This window comes from Anguilla rostrata, chromosome 1, assembly GCF_018555375.3.
Source record: "Anguilla rostrata isolate EN2019 chromosome 1, ASM1855537v3, whole genome shotgun sequence".
NCBI classification, from domain to species: domain Eukaryota; kingdom Metazoa; phylum Chordata; class Actinopteri; order Anguilliformes; family Anguillidae; genus Anguilla; species Anguilla rostrata.
In genome coordinates this window covers 4,111,225-4,131,887 of record NC_057933.1, presented here as the reverse complement: position 1 = coordinate 4,131,887, position 20,663 = coordinate 4,111,225, and the positions used below count along the sequence as shown (strand labels likewise).

The 20,663-nt window shown below is 48.9% G+C and overlaps 1 protein-coding gene across 1 annotated transcript in view; it reads left to right on the top strand.

The window, feature by feature from the left end:
- The window catches only part of LOC135234749 (mannosyl-oligosaccharide 1,2-alpha-mannosidase IA), a 218,319-nt gene that overhangs the window by 107,265 nt on the left and 90,391 nt on the right, over positions 1–20,663 (top strand). The window contains exon 3 of the mRNA XM_064299681.1: positions 15,394–15,509. Coding sequence (XP_064155751.1) covers positions 15,394–15,509 — 116 coding nt within the window. The remainder of the gene's footprint in view (positions 1–15,393; positions 15,510–20,663) is intronic.

Sequence of the window (20,663 nt, the reverse complement as noted above, 5' to 3'; positions counted from 1 at the left end):
GGCATTTCAACTTGGGGGGGCCGGGGACATCTGGGTCACATCACACACCAGGGCCCCCCCCTCTGGCTCCTGAAGTCTGCCCAAGCTACTCATGAAGTACTCTCAGGCACTGGCAAACTTAACTGGCCAGTCAGGCCAGACTGACGTGCGACTGTGTGAGAACATTCCAATCGCATATATCTCTGATCCCACGCCTTAAAAGGGTGTAAGAATAATTGTTGATTGAAACCCCCCCCCCCCTCCCCCCACCGGTCAGTTGTTCATATTTCACAGCTATGACAGCATCCTGTTGAGTCAGCGTAGATGCTAGCGCGAACGTTCCGCGCGAAACTGCGAAAGAGGGGCCAGTCAGACTTTTCGGGAGCGCGCTTCGTTTGTTCTCGCCCGGCCGGCTGTCAGGCGCGATGCGTGTGCGCCCGTTCCGTGTTCCCGAGGCCATCCATCCATCCTCCAGCATCCCGGAGAGAAACGAGCCCGACGTGCTAACGATGGCTAACGATGGCTAACGGTGGCTAACGCCCGTCAGCTGAATAATGTGAGGCGGGGATAATTAAAAGGGATAATCAGTCAAGGAGGAGAGAGACTGTTTGATCAGTCACTCCGTCATAGAAAGGGCAGGGTATGACTTTCATTAGCCAAGCATGCAACACGCAGGTGAACCTCGAACACACGCACACATACACACACACACACACACATACACACACACACACATACACACACACACTCACACGCACGTGTTCCAAAGACTGTTCTCAGCTCTTTTGTTTATCATACAGGCAGAACAGAAGGAATTGAGGGATTATTAAATGAATGCATGAAATTCACACACATATACTGTACTAATTTGTACAGTACATGATGAAGAAATGTGTGTGTGTGTGTGCGTGTAAAAATACAATTTTAATTAAAAGCCTTTCCGTTACTAAGATCTTGGGCTAGGATGAGGGCCTTGTTGTTCAGGGGGGAAAAAGAGGCCTGTGTTTTCACAAAGGCTCATCAAACTGTTATTAATCTACAGCAAAGTGTCCTTCAGGGTCCTTGAAAAGTCCTCTAATTTCGTGTTGGAGGGACCGCAGCAGCCCTGAGTCAGAGTCAGGCTTGACAACAAGCACCTTGCAAAAGCTCCGTTTCACGTTGCCATGCACAGCTCTCAATTTCACACTCGTACACTCTGTTCAGTACGTTCTGTATTTTTTATTTATTTATTTTTTTTGTTGCCATTTTGAACTTTATACTGTTTGTTTTAGAACACAGCGGCTGAGTTAGACCTGCAGTCTGCAGCCTTCGTGTATAGCATAGAGTTGAGCGATCTGTCAAAAAAAAATGTCAGGGTTAGGCTATGTGAAGGGATCACTCTGCCAACACAGCAAGGACGGGGGTTTTTTTTTGTAATGAAGAATAGTAGTAGCCTCGGAATTTGAAAAATTTTTGACGGAACAGTTTTCGATGTATGGTCATTAACTGTGAGAAAAGTGGATCGCACTTTTGATGGAGCAGTATTTAAATGGGAGGAGGTGGTGGTATTAAAAAAACGTCTTTAAGTATTAGGTGCTATTTCCAGTACTTCCATGGGGGACCGGGTTCCCTAGAGGACCGTGTATGTAATGCAGTGAGCTGTTACTCTCCACTCCAATTACAGCCCGTTGAAATGCGGTGGGACTGAAATGGAGGACGAGATTGTCTCAGAATAAGCCGGGAAGCGTGAAAAAAGGGGTTGAAATGTGGGGCTGTCACGGTTAAAACAGGACGTACGGTCGCCCCTAAGTTTCCCACATTCTCATTGTAACGAATGAGCCTTCCCTAAGCCCTCCATTTTAATGTTGTGTAGCACAGTGGGTAAGGAACTGGGCTTGTAACCGAAAGGTCGCAGGTTCGATTCCCGGGTAGGACACTTCCGTTGTACCCTTGAGCAAGGTACTTAACCGAAATTGCTTCAGTATATATCCAGCTGTATAAATGGATACAATGTAAAAAAAATGCTATGTAAAAAGCTGTGTAAGTCGCTCTGGATAAGAGCGTCTGCTAAATGCCTGTAATGTAATGTGAGAATGCCAACTGTATTTATCCATGTTAGTCAGCCACAGAGGTGCTCTGTTAAATTTGGCATTCCCCGCGAATTATGTGGAGATCTACTGTCAGCTTGAGACCTGAGGGGTTCCGTTTGATGGCAGCCATTTTGGAATAACCAAAAAAACTTCTGACCTCCTCAGACCGTCACATTTTTTCTCGTCCAAGAAACTTATTATTGTGTTATAACCGCATGGCAACGGTAGTTATAAATAGTCTATTATCGCTTTATTACACTTGAATGGTAGTTGATGTATATGCTGTTTCATGTCTGTTGTCTATTAATTATAATTTCTTTGTGGCAGTAGTAATCAAGAGCAGAAAAATGTGTGAAAATGCATTTTATAGACATTTTTTTCAGGGGATATTCAAATGGGTTCTACTACTACTGTTTTTACATACAGTTAATTTAAACAGCTGGATTCATGTGTGTCTAGCAGAGAAATTCCTGGAACTGCAGGAAAGTTTTTTAGGAAGCTGCAGTCTTTGCAGGTAAAACAATAAAAATGAATTTGTATGCTTGAGTGCATTTCAGATTTATCATTACTTTCTTTTGCAATGTAGAGAAAGAGATGGGATTTATGCTAAGGTTTTGGAACCAGGAAAGTTATGGCTTTCATTATAAAATCGTCTGAATAATAAAACAATTTAATAAAAGGCCTCCAGGTGAAATTGACACAATAAAATATGAGTGATATAACTGAAATTGTTTCTTATATTAAACAATTAGCATAATTTAGTCAATATAATCAGCACATTTGTTTTTACATTACATTTAAAAGAAAAACATTTCTATTGATCCAAGGTACAACCTATTCCAAAAACAAAAAAAGGAACTACAAACCCACCTGAACTACAAACCCCGATATCCTACAATCCAATTACCCGCAATGCCGTTCCGCCAAGCCTTGTGACCGCTAAGCAGTTATTGCTGCCCGTACTCAGGATTGGTGCAGCGGCAGTTCCACGCCAGCCAATCGGAGCGTGTCCTCCGGGCGTGAGGTGCGCGCTGGAGGTCGATAGCACGGCCAGGCCTGACTAATCATATCGGATTTGTTGTCATATCAGAGCGGCCGGGGGTATTGGAGAGCCGAGCGCCCGACTGCGGTGAGTTTGATTGGTTCGTTTAGGCGGGCTTGTCCGGGTGCAGAAGGTCCGGCGGCTGCATAATTGCGCGGCTGGCTTTTATTTCAGTTGCCGCGGTTACGCTCCACCGCACCTCCCTCCCGTTTCAGCGTATTATCTCGTTAGAATCTCGCCCGTGGCGTCCTTGAAAAAAAAAAAATCCCCTGAACGGTCTTGCGGGTTTTTGAGGATGGGAGAATCCGAAGTTCTTTCGACGCCGTGCACGAAAGGCGCTTGATTTCTCTGCCTGTTCTGTTTGAGCCGTTTGAGCCGAAACGAAGAGCCCGGGGAGACTGTTCCCTGGTCCCGGTTTAAAAGGCGATCGGGGGGCATTGGCTCCTGGAAAAAGTGGCGTCTTTAAGGCTGGGAGTCTGACGGTGGCCCGCTCTGTGTGCGGTTGTCCAGAGTGACGCCCGCAATGGCGATGACAAAAAAAAGCGGTCTACCGCTGTGGGGTGGGGAGACGGACAGCTCAGCCAATGGGCTGCAAGACCTCGTCCCTGCTGAACTTGGAACGGGCACAAATTGGGTGCGTCCTGGAGCGGTTGGTGCATGGGAAGGGGAGGTTGGGGGATTTTGGGGGATGGGGATAACTTCAGTTCCAGACAGAGAATAACTTAAAAACTTTCCGTCATAATTAATTTGCCCGCCCGTTGTCATCGGCTCCCGCTTTAGGCCATAGCTCTTATATTTTCCACTGCAGAGTCCTCCAGCCATAACTAAAGCATGAAAATCATAAAGCACTGCAAAAAAAAACAAAGAGCCCGCTAGCTCACTGTCTTAACAGGCTACTGCTAATGCTCCTTTAGGATTCCAGGCTAATTAGCGCTAGCATGGCGGAGCGCTCTCTCACCATGGGAACGGACGCAGCCGAACGGTCAGAAATAGTACGAGCCGTTCTTCTGGAACCCGTTCCTTCCAGCTCTTTAAAAATGGACGGAGCAGAATGGAGATCAGCCGATGGATACCTTACCGACAGACCCCCCCCCCCCCCAAAAAAAAAGAAAAAAAACACCGCCAGCGTTACCGGAAAGTTCTTAAAGCACGTTTACGAGGTGGCCTGTTTGATGGTTGATGCGCCCGCTCAGGGGTGGGGGGGGGGGGGAAGGAGACGGCGACGTCGACGTGGATCCCCCACGCTTTAAACGCATTCCCTCTCTTTTATGATGATTTATTAATATATTTATTTATATATTTCCTGGTTTCAGTCAGGCGGGCTGCGCCGGGCTCCTAATGGACGGGATTTATTACGGCGGCTCTGTAATGGCCCCTGATTTACCCGTCCCCCGGCCCCTGCTCTAATGGCCCCCCAGCTATCAGTCCTCTGTGCGTGTGCGTGTGTGTGTGTGTGTGTGTGTGCGTGTGTGTGTGTGTGTGTGTGTGTGTGTGTGTGTGTGTGTGTGTTGTGTGTGTGTGTGTGTGTGTGTGTGCGTGTGTGTGTGTGTGTGTGTGTGTGTGTGGCCCCCCAGCTATCAGTCCTCTGTGCGTGTGTGTGTGCGTGTGTGTGTGTGTGGCCCCTGAGCTATCAGTCCCAGTCGTGTGTGTGCGTGTGTGTGTGTGGTGTGTGTGTGTTGTGTGTGTGTGTGTGTGTGTGTGTGTGTGTGTGTGTGTGTGTGTGTGTGTGTGTGTGTGTGTGTGTGTGTGTGGAGCCCCTGAGCTATCAGTCATATGCGTGTGTGTGTGTGTCCATGCGTGTGTGTGTGTGGTGTGTGTGTGTGTGGGGTTCTGTGTGTGTGTGTGAGTGGAGCCCCTGAGCTATCAGTCATATGCTTGTGTGTGTGTGTGTGTGTCTGTGGGTGTGTGTGTGTGTGTGTGTGTGTGTGTGTGTGTGTGTGTGTGTGTGTGTGTGTGTATGTGTGTGTGTGTGGCTCGTTCTGGATAACCAGCTTCTAGTAAATGCCTGACGTGTAGTTTGTATCACTCCTTTTACAGTAAGCCAACAGGAACTGCCTTAGGGTCTCATTCAAGTTAAAAAACGGATTAGAATTGTGGAAGGTCACTGAAGTTCGTTTTAACAGGAATGTTAGCGATGTGAAAACCATGAGCGATGGAGTTCTGTCTTTTCACACTGATGGATAGCAGTGTAGGAGGTATACGCGGAAAGTGCTCTTTATCAAGCCTTTCAGATGTGCAGTCAGGGATCTCACATTAATAGGCTGTGTGTATGCGTCAGTCTCACATCCCAAGCATACACACACACACACACGCAGTACACACCTGCCGCGAGCCTGTGTGCACTTGTGTGATCACACACACTTTTACGTTACCAGTAAGAGGTTCACCGATTGGCTGTGTATTTTCTTAAATGGTCCTACAAACACACAGAAACACACTCATGCAGGCATTCACAAACACACGTGGACTCATGCACATATACTCACTATACACGCAAACGCATACAGACAAGTAACTACGTGCACATGCACACACACAGGTACACACACTCAACTGCACACACACACACCCTCACGCATACAGACATACAGACACCCACACGCATATACATACCCACACATGCACACACACACACACACACACACACACACACACGCACGTACACACAGTAAGCCTTGTTCTCTGATTTCCAGGAAACAGCATGACGTAGGGAACAGTACCCATTAACTGCATCTGATAACGTAAATCAGTGAATCAGTTTCTGCTACAAGCAAAAAAGCTCATCACCATCAGTAAATAAGGTTCTGGGCTGCTTTGCACAGGTTTTCACATTAAAACACCTTGTACTGTGTCCCTGGGGGAAAATCAGCATCATGGTTTTATAACACAGGGTGACGTATCATAACAAAATGTAACAACACCCTGGAAAAACATGTGACTACCCCACGGGTGCTCCAACCCCCAGCCACCCCCCACCCCCCCCACCCACTGCGGAGAGGATTGGTTCCCCCAGGTCACATGGCCCCCCGTGACTCCTCCCCCCCCCGCCACCATGTCCACTCTCAGAAGCTCTAGTGGATGGAGAGTTGGCTGGACGTGGGTAATACATCATTGTCATGGCAGCACAATGGCCCGTGTGCGTGCGTGTGTGTGTGTGTGTGTGTGAGCGTGTGCGGTGCGTTCGCTCTTTGTGAAACGCCCCATTCTCAGCCCCCCGATAGGCCGCACAGGGCTTTGCCAAATTAGTTTGTCCTCAGAAGTGGCACCTTTTTGTCGTGGGGTTTTTTTTCTTTCTGGATTGTTTTCTGTTGCTTGGCAGCAAAGTGGCTCTACCTGAGCTGAAGCCTAATTTATGGAGTTAAGGGGGGGTCGCGGGGGGACCCTGTGCAGTATATGATGATGTCCGTTGCGGTAAAATATGCTCATCCAAGCTTTTTGGATTAGCCGAGGTACGGCGTAACACTGGTTCTAGAGCTGGGCTTGTGACTCAGGGGTTGCAGGTTTGATTCCCACGTGGGGCACTGCTCTTGTACGCTTAAGCAAAGGTGCTTAACTGAGTCGTGTTACACTGCAGCTGTGTAAATGAGTGCAATGAATAAAAACACAAAGTGAGTAAATCTCTCTAGTTAAGCGCATCTCCTACGTGCATCCCGGTTTTTGGCAAAATGTTGTTGTCAAACCTGCCTACTTACACTTAGTCTGGGGGGTGTGGGGGGTGGGGGGGGCGGGTTTCTGAGTGGGAATAGCGCACGGCACGCAGAGGCTGTAAATCTCTCCGAGCCGTCACCGTTTGCAGTGGCGGGGATTCTCCTCTCCTGATTGGTGGAAGCGAACGGATCACATGGTGGAGCCACGCCCCCTCCCAATCGGGATTGGTCCCCTGCCAATCGCTGAGAGCTGGGAGAGAGGGGAGCTGGCACCTGCCCATGGGGAGAGCTCCGCAGGTAACTCACACCTGTTGGGCGGGGGAGGGGGGAGGGGGGTGGACGACACCTGTCTCACGCTCGGCTTCTGACTCCGCCCCTCCTCCACAGGCCTCTGTTTGGGGCCTTCTCTGGCGCGGACCACGTAGTGACGGCCGTATCCCTTACCGCCAACGACCCCGTCTGCTCTTTGGAACACAGAAGCGCGTCCGATTTGATTTCGATTCTCATAAGGGGCTGTGATTGTTGTGATTGTATCTTGTGGGCGCTCGTGACTCTGGGCGCTGGTTTTGCACCCAAATATCATTAGCTTTGTAAGCGGTTGATTATTTTGTCGACGATTCGGGAAACAGAAATGGAAAATGAGGTCTGTCTGACGTACAGCTGAGCTTTCTGTAATCATCCCTCTTTTGTCTCAACATTTCTGTTGCTCTCTCTCTCTCTCTCTCTCTCTCTCCAATCCTCCCCTTTTACACTCACTCTGTTTCCATTCCCTCTACCTCTCTGTCCATATTTATTTCTGTCTTTTTAGGTCTGTATTTTTTTGTTTTGCTCTAACTTTCTCTCTCTGCAATTGACATTTACAATTTATTTATTTGACAGGCGCTTTTAGTGAAAGTGACTTTAAAAAAGGTGCATCTCACGGGGTAAGCAAACACTAGAGATCGGCAAAGTTACTATCACGTAAGTGTCTCTGGCAAAGTGTGTGTCTCAAGACCTGAGGAATAAAGGGAGGGAATGTTTTTTTTCTTCTCTCTCTCTCCTTCCCCCTCTCTCCTCTCTCTCTCTCTCCTCCTCCTCTCTTTCTGTCTCTCTCTCCCTCTCTCCTACTCTTGTCTCTCTCTCCTCCTCTCTCTTTCTCTCTCTCTCTCTCGCTTGCTCTCACCTCACGCTGAAGGATTCCAGCGGGCTTTAGTGGGATAACAGGATATTTAACGGGCTATCTGGTGTCACAAAAGCATTAAAGAAAGAAATTAAACAAATCTAACTCCTCCGCTCCGATAATAGCATTCTAATATAATGCATTTCTAATAAAGGTAGTTTAAAAATAGAATAGTAATATAACCTAAGAAGAAAGTGAATAAATATATATATATAACTGTCTCTCTGTCTCTCTCTCTCTCTCTGTCCCTCTCTTACTCCCCCCTCTTTCTTTCTTTCTTTCTTTCTGTTCTTTACCGGTGTCTATAAATTAATTGCTGGATCATGGACATCTAAACGTAATGGAGCACAAAATTAAAAAACTGAGAACTAGTACCAGAGAGCTGGGCTGCAGTCAGTGGTGCCTGGCCTGTGTGGTGGACATCTGCCGGGGGAGGGGGGGGGGGCTGGCGTATATGGCTGGCAGTAATGAGACCAGGACAGATCAACAGAGATAATGGGGTACACAGACCACCACTGTCTCCCTATACTCACTGTGACCCCCCCCCCCCATTACCTTTTAAACCCACCCCTCCACCACCACAGATCGGTTACAGAGCCTATCCATGAAATCAATCTTTGCTCAAAAAAAAAATAACTAACTTTAAACAAAAATTCTATATGTATATGGCCTTCCTTGACTGTGGCTAAAAGAGAGAGCTGAGGCGACTTGAAATGGCTGCATCCCCATTTCCCTTTGACGTCCCCGTGGGGTAACATTTCCAACGCCCCCCCCCCCCCCACTGGCGAGCCACCTACTAACGTAGCAGGAAGGAAGGACAACAGCAGAACAAACGCGGAGAGAGAGAGAGACACTCTGATGTGTTCCTTTATCCGCCATTTTCTGGCGTATTCCGTGCCTGGTCGCTTAGCGACGGGGTTCACTTGAGAGCCGATTACCGCACAGGTTCGAAACTCCGCCCGCAGACGGCTGGAGACCATAGATGTTTGATTTGCACTAGCTGGGCCGTAAGAACCTTTCTTGGGTCTTCGCCGTTTAATGCACGATCTATGATTGATTGATTGAACCCGCCCCCCCTTGGGTGACCTGCCCCTCCCTCCCACACACCAACAGAAACACACACACACACACAATCACAAACACACACACACACACACACACACACACAAAAACACACAGACACGCAATCACAAACACACTCACACAGACGCACACACACACAGAAACACACACACACACACACACACCCAGTCAGGCTGCAGAACGGAACAGCTTCCTAGACTGAGGCAGTGGTTTGACCAGAGACCGTGGAGAGCGCCGTTACTGCATGATTACGATATTAATGTCGCGTGCTAATTACTCCACTGCTCGCTAATTTCGGTGACGAGCTGACCATCCTGACCTCGCTGGGGAAGATCATCTGGGTGTAACGTGCGCATAATTTATCTGCTTTAAGTAAGTTACAATTAACCTGTCAGGGTTCGCTGTGTTGCATTTTTACAGACTTAATGAACACAGCTTCGGGACGCTCTGTACAGACCCTTTGCTTCCGCTTGAGGAACATCCAATCCAGGCAGTGGCAAAGTACTGTCATGTGTACAAACTGATGCATATTAGTGGAAAGGCCTTTGGGTGGTGGTTCCCAGCCCTGTTCCTGGAGGTCTACCATCCGGGGGGCGATATAGCTCAGGAGGTAAGACCGATTGTCTGGCAGTCGGAGGGTTGCCGGTTCAAACCCCGCCCTGGGCATGTCGAAGTGTCCTTGAGCAAGACACCTAACCCCTAACCTCTAACTGCTCTGGCGAATGAGAGGCATCAATTGTAAAGCGCTTTGGATAAAAGCGCTATATAAATGCAGTCCATTTACCATTTACCATTACCATCCTGTAGGTTTTCACCCCAAACCTAGCAAGCCACACCTCATTCAGCAGCTGGAGCGGGGCTGTCCAACCCTGTTTCGGGAGACCTACCATCCTGTAGGTTTTCATTTAAACCATAACAACTCACACCTCATTCACCAGCTAGAGATCTTGTTGAGCTGCTAATTGGTAGAGTCAGGTGTGCCAAATCAGGGTTGAAATGAAAACTCTACAGGCTGATAGGAACAGGGTTGGGCGGTGCTGCGCTGGAGATTCCTGTGTGCGAGCAAGACTGCAAAACAACTGATGTAATATAAAGTGTGATAACCTACAGTGAAGCACCCATTACCACAAAATTACAATTTAGCCTCGCAAGATGCCTTTAAAGAGGAGTAACTCACGTTATGTGAATTTAACGTGGCTGAAAGCGACCCTGAAGGTAAAGATAAGCTTTAATCGAATCAGTTCTATCATAGAGATGGTCTCTGTATGCCCTGCTGAACAGTGGGAGAGATATTACTTATTTCAGCACAAGGGGAATGGGGGGTGGGGGGGGGGGGTCAGGGAGGAGGAGAGGCCAGGCCACTATTGTTCATGTAATTACATTACTGTAAGTACTGTAGTTATGGTATGAAATCATAAATCATAAATCCGATGGATCCACGCTGTAGAACCACATGCTTCCCGCTTATGCTAAAGAGACTGTGGGAGGGCAGTGCCATGCTGTATGGGTATTGGGTATGGGGCATTGGGTATGGAGTATTGGGTATGGGGTATCGGGGATGGGGTATTGGGTATGGGGCATTGGGTATGGGGCATTGGGTATGGGGTATCGGGTATGGGGTATTGGGTATGGGGCATTGGGTATGGGGCATTGGGTATGGGGTATTGGGTATGGGGTATTGGGTATGGGGCATTGGGTATGGAGTATTGGGTATGGGGTATCGGGTATGGGGCATTGGGTATGGGGTATGGGGTATTGGGTATGGGGCATTGGGTATGGGGTATTGGGTATGGGGTATTGGGTATGGGGTATTGGGTATGGGGTATTGGGTATGGGGTATTGGGTATGGGGCATTGGGTATGGGGTATTGGGTATGGGTATTGGGTATGGGGTATTGGGTATGGGGTATTGGGTATGGGGTAATGGGTATGGGGTATTGAGTATGGGCATTGGGTATGGGGTATGGGGTATGGGGTATTGGGTATGGGGTATTGGGTATGGGGTAATGGGTATGGGGTATTGGGTATGGGGTATTGAGTATGGGCATTGGGTATGGGGTATCGGGTATGGGGTATTGAGTATGGGCATTGGGTATGGGGTATCGGGTATGGGGTATTGGGTATGGGGTAATGGGTATGGGGTATTGAGTATGGGCATTGGGTATGGGGTATGGGGTATAGGGTATTGGGTATGGGTATTGTGTTTGTGTGCAGGATTTCTCCTCTGTGTTGAGAGGATTGTGTACATCGGCAACAAGGAATAATGGGAGGTGTCCCGGGACTCTAAAGAGGGGCAAACTCAACCCCCCTCCCTCCCCCCTCCCCCCTCCCCCCCACCCCTAACGCTCGCGGCCATAACACAGTATGGAGCAGCTTAATTTATAGGTCCCATAAAGGAGTCCCACACCCAGCCCCCCTCCCCCCCCCCGTCCCGCGCTGGGACAGCCCGGTCTCGGCACACGGCCCTGAGATGAATAGGGCCCTTAAAATGGCGTTCCCGTGGATCGCCGCACGCGCTGCTGATTGATTGATCCGTTCCCTGCGCCATCACCAGTCCATAAATCAGTCTTCGTTGGAGCGGTTTTTTTTCCGCGGGAATTCTCCGCGCTCCGGCGCGCGCGTCCGTCTATCGGGAGCCTGGAGGGGGGTCGGGGGGGGGGGATTGGGAGGTGGATTCGCGACGGATAACCATCTGGATTTTTCTTTTTCTTTTTTTTTTCTTTTTTCTTTTATAATTTTAGATTTTCGTGTAGAAATGGATTTTCAGTTAAGATGAGGGCAAATGATTCAAATGGTTGGAATATTGCCTTCATCAGTGAATGGCTGCTAGTAGTCATAACATCTTAAAAAATGTTGTTTGAGATCTCTGGATTGAGAGCGCATCCCTGCACAAATATGTGTCTGTGGAAAATGCATATTTTGGACCTGCTAATGGCCCAGCTGAAAATAGAGGCTCTGATTGCTAGTTCCTCTCTAATTGGCTTGTACACCTGCTGTTGCTTTTAAAATTAGAGTATTTGAGACTTTGTCATTGGCATGAAACACCTCGCCTCACCTCACCTGAACTGTTAATACTGAGTGCAGATCTTTTCTGAAAGGACTCACTGCACTGCGAAATCTATTAAATATATTTTGTCCCGAAATATCAGATTACCCACAATGCACAGCTCGGACATTATAAAAGATGCCGAGCAGGGTACCGGCAGTGTTATGTTAGCACGCGTGACTGTCGAGAGAGAGAGAGAGAGAGAGAGATAGATAGAGAGAGAACGAGGAAGTGAGTGAGTGAGCGAGAGAGAGAGAGAGAGAAAGTGAGCCAGCGAGAGAGGTAGTGAGTGAGGGAAAGACAGAGAGAGAGAGAGAGAGAGAGAGAGAGAGAGGAAGTGAGTGAGCGAGCGAGAGAGGTAGTGAGTGAGGGAAAGAGAGCGAGCAAGAGAGGTAGTGAGTGAGGGAAAGACAGAGAGAGAGAAAGAAAGAGAAAATAAGCCCTGGGGAGGGAGGAGGTGACCTGTCTGGAGTTCCGGAGTGCTGGGGGAAGGACACGGTAACCTGACTGTTACCTGTGCTGCTCCCGACGGGTCTGGGGGGGGGAGTGCCCAAAATGGCGAGCATTATTCTGATAGGGCCTGACAGGAAGGCCCTCTGGAGCAGTCACACTGACGCGCTGGGAGGCTTCACCTCTGCTGAGCATCATGGGAAATGGCGAGGCGAGGTAGCGGGATCTTAAGGACACGCTGACGCCTGTGACACACTCAACACCTCCCCTCCCCAAACCTCTGCCCCCCTCCCCCCCCCCGTTCTGAACATCCCTCACTCCCCTGTTGCTAAGTGACTTTCTGTTTCACGATTTGTCGTCGTTTTGTTTTTGGGTTCGTTTGGTTGTCAAGGGCAGGAGAACCGAGGCAAACCTCCATCAATTGTCCCCGAGAACCTTGCCTGCTCCCCTTAAATGATTCACAAGTCTGTTTTTGGCTTGTTTTTTTTTTTACAGACACGTTTGCTTATTTTGTCCGCACTGCCCCCGTGTCCCCTGTGGAGCCCAATCCGTCTACCTCACGCCCCGCCCCGCTCCGCCCCGCCCCGCCCTGCTGATAGGGGCTCCTCGGGTGGATTTATCACTCGACGGGCGAGCGGCTTCTCTCGTACAAACGCCGCCGCTCTAACGCGGATTAACGCGGAATTCGGCTGAAATGTGAAACGAGGGTTTTTATGTTCGCTGGTCTGAGAGAGAGAGAAAGCTCGGGAACGCTGTAAATGCCATTTTTATTCTTTATTGCATCTTTCTTTCTTTCTTTCCCCCCACCACCTGTAGTCAGGAGCCTAAAACGGAGCACATCTCCCCTTCTGCTCAAATTTATGTGACATAGTACACATTTATGTGACATACTACACGGACTGTGGGCAGCTTGTGCCCGCTCTTCCAAAGCGGAAGAGTGGAGCTGACGGATGACTCGGTCTCCAGCCACTGGCCACCTCCGTGTGCACGGATCCAACCTACACACACAGAGTAAAACGCCCTGCGTTAACTCAACAGTCCCACAGGGACCATAAGCACTCTGTGAGAGTCGATTTAACACTGAACGTCTTACAGTGCAGGCAGGCGTTCGCTGATTCCACACCTCGTACCTCTGTCATTTTTAATTTTGTTTCATGAGGTTTAGAAACTACAGTTCCTACATGTTTCCTACGGCATCCGTGTGGCCTTTGTCTGAGGAGTGGGAACAGGAGCAGCGTACTGAATACCTGTTGGCTTCTTAACCTGACTTTGGCCTCTCTCTCTCTCTCTTAATTAGAAGCATTTATTAAAATATCGCCGTCATGCGTGCATTTCAGTTTCGGTGCGGTGGAGGTGTGGTGGAGGTGAGGTAGAGGTGTGGTGGAGGTGATGTGGTGGTGCGGTGGAGGTGAGGTGGAGGTGCGGTGGGGGTGAGATGGAGGTGGGTGAGGTGGTGAGGTGGAGGTGGGAGGTGGTGAGGTGAGGTGAGGTGCGGTGAGGTAGAGGTGGGTGAGGTGGGTGGAGGTGTGTGGAGGTGAGGTGGAGATGCGGTGGAGGTGAGGTGGAGGTGCTGTGGAGTTCAGGTGGAGGTGCGGTGGAGGTTAGGTAGAGGTGCGGTGGAGCCATCTTTTATGCAGTGGCCAGATGTTTCCAGCACAGCTCTGGGGTGAAAATCCCCATATGCCCCCCCCCCCAGAAATCTGAATTTCACCCAGTCAGTTTTCTAATTATGTTCATCGGCAAGGTAAAATCATCTGCACGCTGACTGCGATTGCTTTTACTGCCTGTCTTCCTTGAGCAGACACGTGATCCGCTTTTTGGCACTTTTGAGAATGTGCTCGAAACGCCGCCCCGCCCCCCCCCACCCGCACCCAACCTCTCTCCTACAGTGATAATTAGGAATGCAATAAGAGCTGTTGTTTGCCTCATTCAAAATGCGTTCCATCACAATGTCGAGCCTTTCGCATATATCAACAACGACTCAATAAATAAATAAATAAATAAATGAATAAATAAATAAAATGCAAAAATAAAAAACAACGGGCAGAACTCAATTTAGAGTCTGCCAGATGGAATAAACGCTGCTGAACATTTCTCATTAAGGGTGCGAAGGGAATTTAATAACCTGGGATTAAGATGGTCGGAAGCCAGCCACTCCAGGAAGAACAAACCCTCGTGTGGAGAGTGGGGGTTAATGTGGGGGGGGGGGGGGTGCACTACAGTACTACATAAGGCCCGCTCTGTTAGGTTTAAGGAGCCACCAGATCAAGGACGGCTTAGCATCCTGCTTCTAGTCTGGGGCAGATCATGTTGTGCTGTTGGCTACCATTACATTACAGTACAGTACAGTACATGGTAAATGGTAAATGGACTGCATTTATATAGCGCTTTTATCCAAAGCGCTTTACAATTGATGCCTCTCATTCGCCAGAGCAGTTAGGGGTTAGGGGTTAGGTGTCTTGCTCAAGGACACTTCGACATGCCCAGGGCAGGGTTTGAACCGGCAACCCTCCGACTGCCAGACAATCGGTCTTACCTCCTGAGCTACGTCGCCCCTACATTACATCACATTACACTGCATTACATTACATTACATTACAGTGCATTGCATTGCATTACATCATATTACAGTACATTACATTGCATTACATTACATTTATTTGGCAGACGCTTTTATCCAAAGCGACGTACAGTATGCGTATAGCGAAGGTCACTGGAGCAACTAGCAAACGCTGGTCCGATAAAGTACAATACTCATTACGTAACAGTTATTCATAGCCATGACCATGTTAAGTCCAGAGCTCACACAGTAAGCATAGGCTAGGTCAGAGAGTAACGTTAAGTCAAACTAGGAGGCATGATGACGAGCTACAATATCAAGATAACGGTACAGTCTGTGTGTGTGCGTGTGTGTTCCAGGTGGGCTGAGGGGAGCGTCCATCGTAGACTCCCTGGACACTCTGTACATCATGGGGCTGATGGAGGAGTACAACGACGCCAAAGAGTGGGTGGAGAACAGCCTGGACCTCAACACGGTAAGAGCGGACCTTAACACGTAGACGTCTACTTACTGTGCACCAGTATTCAGGACAAAATGTCCGCACGATCGTGTTCTTTAGCGAGTAACGAAAAGTTCTTTAAAAATTCTCAGTGGTCCATAGCAGTGTGTTCACATTTTTTTTTTTTTTTTACTAGCTCCTCAACAGTTGGTTTTGCTGTCCTACCAATTTCAAATCAGCATTTTTTTTTGGCCGAATCGCAGGAGCGACAGTTTGCCTGTCACTGACTCCAGGCTGTCCCGCAGCATGTCCAGGGTCCCGTTTCGAGCGGAACGGTTGCTACTTCCAAAAAGCTCTCCCCCCCCCCCCCGGGGAAATGGCTTTTTTTCAGGGGGGGGGGTGGGCTCCGCAGAGCCGGCGGTGTCCCAGGCTGGCTGGGCCGTTTGATTAAGCTGTTTTTGTGTACCCCCTTGCCACCCCCCCTCCTCCCCCGTGCTCTCTGGAACTGGGAGAGAACATTTTTTTAATGAACAAGAGAGAACACGGCCTCTTGAATGAGCAGTTCTGCCATAATGGACTCCTTGTGTGCGCAAGGGACCGCGGGGTCTGCCAGATTCGGCCCCCCCCCCCCGAAAAGCAGGCCGGTGGGCCGGTGCCAAGCCCGAGAGGCTTTGTGCGCCCGGTTGCTAACGGCGACCCTGCTGTTTACCGTTTGATTGGCGGTTAACTGCCACAGAACCCACCGCAGCTCAGAATGCGGATAGCCTCTGGTTTTTGTTTTTTTTTTCGTTTTGTTTTCTTTTCTTTTCTTTCAAATTGTTGTTTTGTCGTTTATTTATTCTGAAATTGCGCGCGGGGTCAGGGGTGGCGAGTCACGGACCAGGATCCACGCTGCGTTTTCCCTCGCAATTAAATGCAAATTTATTATTTTTTTTGGTTTTTTTGTTTGTTTTGTTCTGTTTTTCTTCACAAATGCGCCTTGGCCAAATTCAGCAGTCGCAGAAGCGAACTTGCCAAACTGTGTTTGGGAAAGGAAAAACAAAAACTGTTTCATACCCAACGTTGATTGAATCCAGTCCGCAGTCTTGTTTGCATGGTAAATCTTGTACCTCCTCTCTAATTTGTTGAAGTAGTTGTCTTGGAAGCTTGCACCTTGCGTTTGTTTGTTGTTTTCTTTCTTTCTGGTGAGTATTTATGTGGGCTTGTCGTGACTCTCTGTTAGTCAAACGAGTGTGAGAACTACTGAAGCACCAACTTGTGAGATGCTCCTCGCGAGCGAGACAGAGTGCGAAGTCACGCAACGTTGTGCGGTTTTGCCGTACCGTTGTCAACAGCATTTCGGCGTTCGTCATCCAGTTGCACTTGACAGCAGAACGATAAATAATTTGACTTAAACTGAAGGTGAAAGGATGTGTAAGGATGTCTTAAAATCTGACTGGCTGGAGTGGAGTCCTTAAGCCTTGAATGTTTAAAAATCTGGATATATTTGCGCGTCTTGCTGTGTGGTGTGTCTCTGGTGTGTCTCAAAAATCCTTAAATGAATACAAGCGATTCCACACGTGCCAGGCAATACGTTAATGCGTATCGAGACATCTTCAAAATGAATGTTCATTCGTTGGTTAATCTCTTCAAAAAAAAAACTAACGCGCATCAAGAAATTAGAATGTATTATTACATTTGCTTGTTCAGAAGAGATTTGTGAGCCAATTATTGTGTTAGCGAGATATGAAAAATGTTTGTGAATCTGATGTTTGTTTGTGTTGATATTAATTTAATGATTTATGAGACTCTGATGACGCCGTGTTCGCGGTGGGTCGCAGCGCAGACCCTCGCTTTGAGAGCAGGGCGGATTAGAGAGCCAATCACGTCACACGGCCATGGAGAACCTGCTGAGTCAGCACGCTGTGATTCCTCTTTCTCTATTTCACACACGCTCACTCTCTCATTCTCTTTCTCTCTTTCACACAGGCTCACTCTCTCATTCTCTTTCTCTCTTTCACACACACTCATTCTCTTTCTCTCTTTCACACACACTCACTCTCTCATTCTCTCTCTTTCACACACACTCACTCTCTCATTCTCTTTCTCTCTTTCACACACTCTCACTCTCTCATTCTCTTTCTCTCTTCCACACACGCTCACTCTCTCATTCTCAAGCTCTGTCTGCCAAGCTCTCTTCCACACTCAGTTTTGCTCTTTCACACACACTCCACCACCTTTTCTCCCTCCCTCTTTCATCTCTGTGTGTACTTGACTTGTTCTCCCTCAGTATCTCAATCTTCTTCTCTCTGTGTCTGTATCTTTCTGTCTCTCTCCCGGGTCTGTCTCGTTTCCCTTGTCTCCTCCTGCTGTCCTTGTATCGTTCCCTCTCTTCCTCACCCTTTTTCTCTCTCCCCTTCTCCCGTACCGTTCGCTCTCTCTCCTTCTTGTTCTTTCTTTTCTCTGGCTGTCTCCCTCCGTCTCCCGTCCCTTTACACCGCTCCCCCCTTCTCCCCTGATTGACAGCGGATGGTTGCCGTGGCGAGGGAGGTGTAAATCACGACGCACGACGGCTCGGTGAAGCCCGGTGACGGAGGCCGGTAATGAACGGCAGCCGGTGTCTGGCGTCACGGCGACGTGCGACCCGCGATTTACGGTCTGCGCCCGTTTTCCCCGACGGAAGAGACGGCTCGGAGAGAGGAGGGAAAATCTGCGCGAGGGGCGTGAAGCGCGGAAATCCAGGCGCAAATGTCTCCTCCCCAGTCTCGCTTTCCGTTCTTCAGTGGACCAATCAAACCCTGCCTTTCGATTTTTCTGCCCCGTACGCCTGTTCAGCAAGGAGGCTGGATAACCGCTATATATATATATATTAAAAAGTTCAACTGCCTTTCTCATAAAATCTCGATTGTCTCTGTAACTTTGAGACGGTGTCGCAGCCTTGTCGCATCACCGTTATTTCCAGAGCGTTCGCCCGCCGGGAGCCATCGGCGAGAGACGAGCTATAAATAGCGCGTTTCTGGCTCGTCGCTCCGCACTGCGCGTTCCGGCCTGGCGCCGGTAATTAATATTTGATTGCGGGTCTGGGAAGGTAATCGCCCAGGCTCAATAACATGGCTTCCCACCAGCCCCCAATGCTGCAAGCGTGGGACAGAAAACTCTCCATCATCACTGTTTTTTTTTTTTTTTTTTTTTTTTTTGGAAACTGTCGTCCGGGATTTGGCAGGAAAAACGGCAGGAAGTGGGAAAGGTGTGAAAGACTGAAAGAAGGCGGGAACAACTGGCCTCACTGGGTTTACCCCGGGGGGGGGTAAAGTCGACATCTTGTTGGCCGCGACATCAGATCTTTCCAGAAGACTTTCACACTCGAGATGAACTCTGTAATTCTGATTGATAAGATTTCTCACCATGAATATCAGTCAGCAAAGGAAGCGGGATATCGGATGTTGGGAGTGTATTGAATGGAGTAGGGGCAGTTTTTTTCCCCTCCTTTGGATTACAAAAATGAATACGCTCAAAAAAAATGAATTTCCCTCCTTTTTTGAAATAGAAGAAAGGGCAAATATGGGTCCTTTTAAAAGGGGGATAATTTTATCAAACTTCCCCTTCCTTTCCCTCAGCTAATTGCACAGAGGAGAAAACTATTCCTGGCGTCCGTTTGCTAAATCTGCCTGGAGGGTAATTGCTAAAGGTTTTGCCAAACAGATACTATTTCCCTCTTAGAGTGGTGATTTGATTTAGCAGTTTCCCTTTTCTGATCCCTGATCTTTCTTACTTTCTCTCTCTCTTCTCTCTCTCTTGCTATCTCTGGCTTTTTGCACATCTGATTTAGAAAATTGATTTTAAATAACAACTCTCTTCTTTCTGTTTTGTCTCCCTGCCTCCGTCTTCTCTTACTTACTCTCTCTTTCTCCCTTTCTATCTATCCTCCCCGAACCCACCCTCCGCTTACTCGGAAGAGCGGAATGCTGTCGATTACGGGCGCGTGAGTCTCCAGCCCCAAGCCGTCTCGAGTGGAGGGAATGAACAGCGGTTTGCGGGGTCTTGGAGGGAATGAAAGGGAGTTTGCGGGGTCTTGGAGGGAATGAAAGGGGGTTTATGGGGTCTTGGAGGGAATGAAAGGGGGTTTATGGGATCTTGGAGGGAATGAAAGGGGGTTTCTGGGATCTTGGAGGGAATGAAAGGCTGTGTGCGGGGTCTTGGAGGGAATGAAAGGCTGTGTGCGGGGTCTTGGAGGGAATGAAAGGCTGTGTGCGGGGTCTTGGAGGGAATGAAAGGCTGTGTGCGGGGTCTGGGAGGGCGTGCGGTATCAGGGAATGAAAGGCTGTGTGCGGGGTCTTGGGGGCGGCGGTTCAACTGTCGTCCTGGCCGCGCTCAGGGCCGGTCTTGGCTGGTGCAAACTCTTCACATTTCACAGAAACGACAGCGACTGTCTTTGAGGCTGAGGCGTCACACGCAGCTGTGACCCTCTGCCACACCCCACCCACCCCCAGGCGCGTTTCCTGGTACGAGAGTCACGTGGTGTTCAGGGCAGCTTTGGTTGTCAGACATTCTGCCCTCCCTCCGCATTTATGGAGTTTAAAGGGACAGAAAATGGCCACCCATTATCAGAGAGAGTGAGGGAGACGAGATAAGAGAGCCAGGACCCGACCACAGGCGGAGGAAGGAGAGAGAGAGGAAGAGAGAGTTGGCAAACAGTTCTCCTCCGTTTTACTTGGTGTTTGCCCTGGGAAACATGGCAGTATCGCGCAAAGGCCAAGATGCGCCAAGAACGAAGAGGAGGAGAGAAGAGGAGGAAGAGTGCGAGAGGCAAGGGAGGAGGGAGGAAGCAACGGCTCGCCCCTCTCCCCAAGCGAAAAAGCGTGGAGGAACCTTCTCTCGTCTGGAGCTGGCACCCGGGGGAAGACTTTTGACGCGACACTTGAGTCAAGCTGTCAATCGACGCGCGAAAGCTTCTCGGGGATGCAGTCAGTGGGGTGGACAGCTGTCATTGGCTTGGATGCGTTGTAATCACTTGAGACTCATTATTGAGGTCATCGTTGTGATGTAGGCACTTTCATTCGTTTGAGTTTGAATTATTTAATTTATTTAATTTTATCCTTCAGTATTTGGAGGGTTTACACTTTCATCATGCTCACCAGGCTTCTCGTCTTCGTGTTTCTCTTTAGCACTTAGCACAGTCAACCTGAGGGTTTGTTTAGGAAGGTGCAGCAG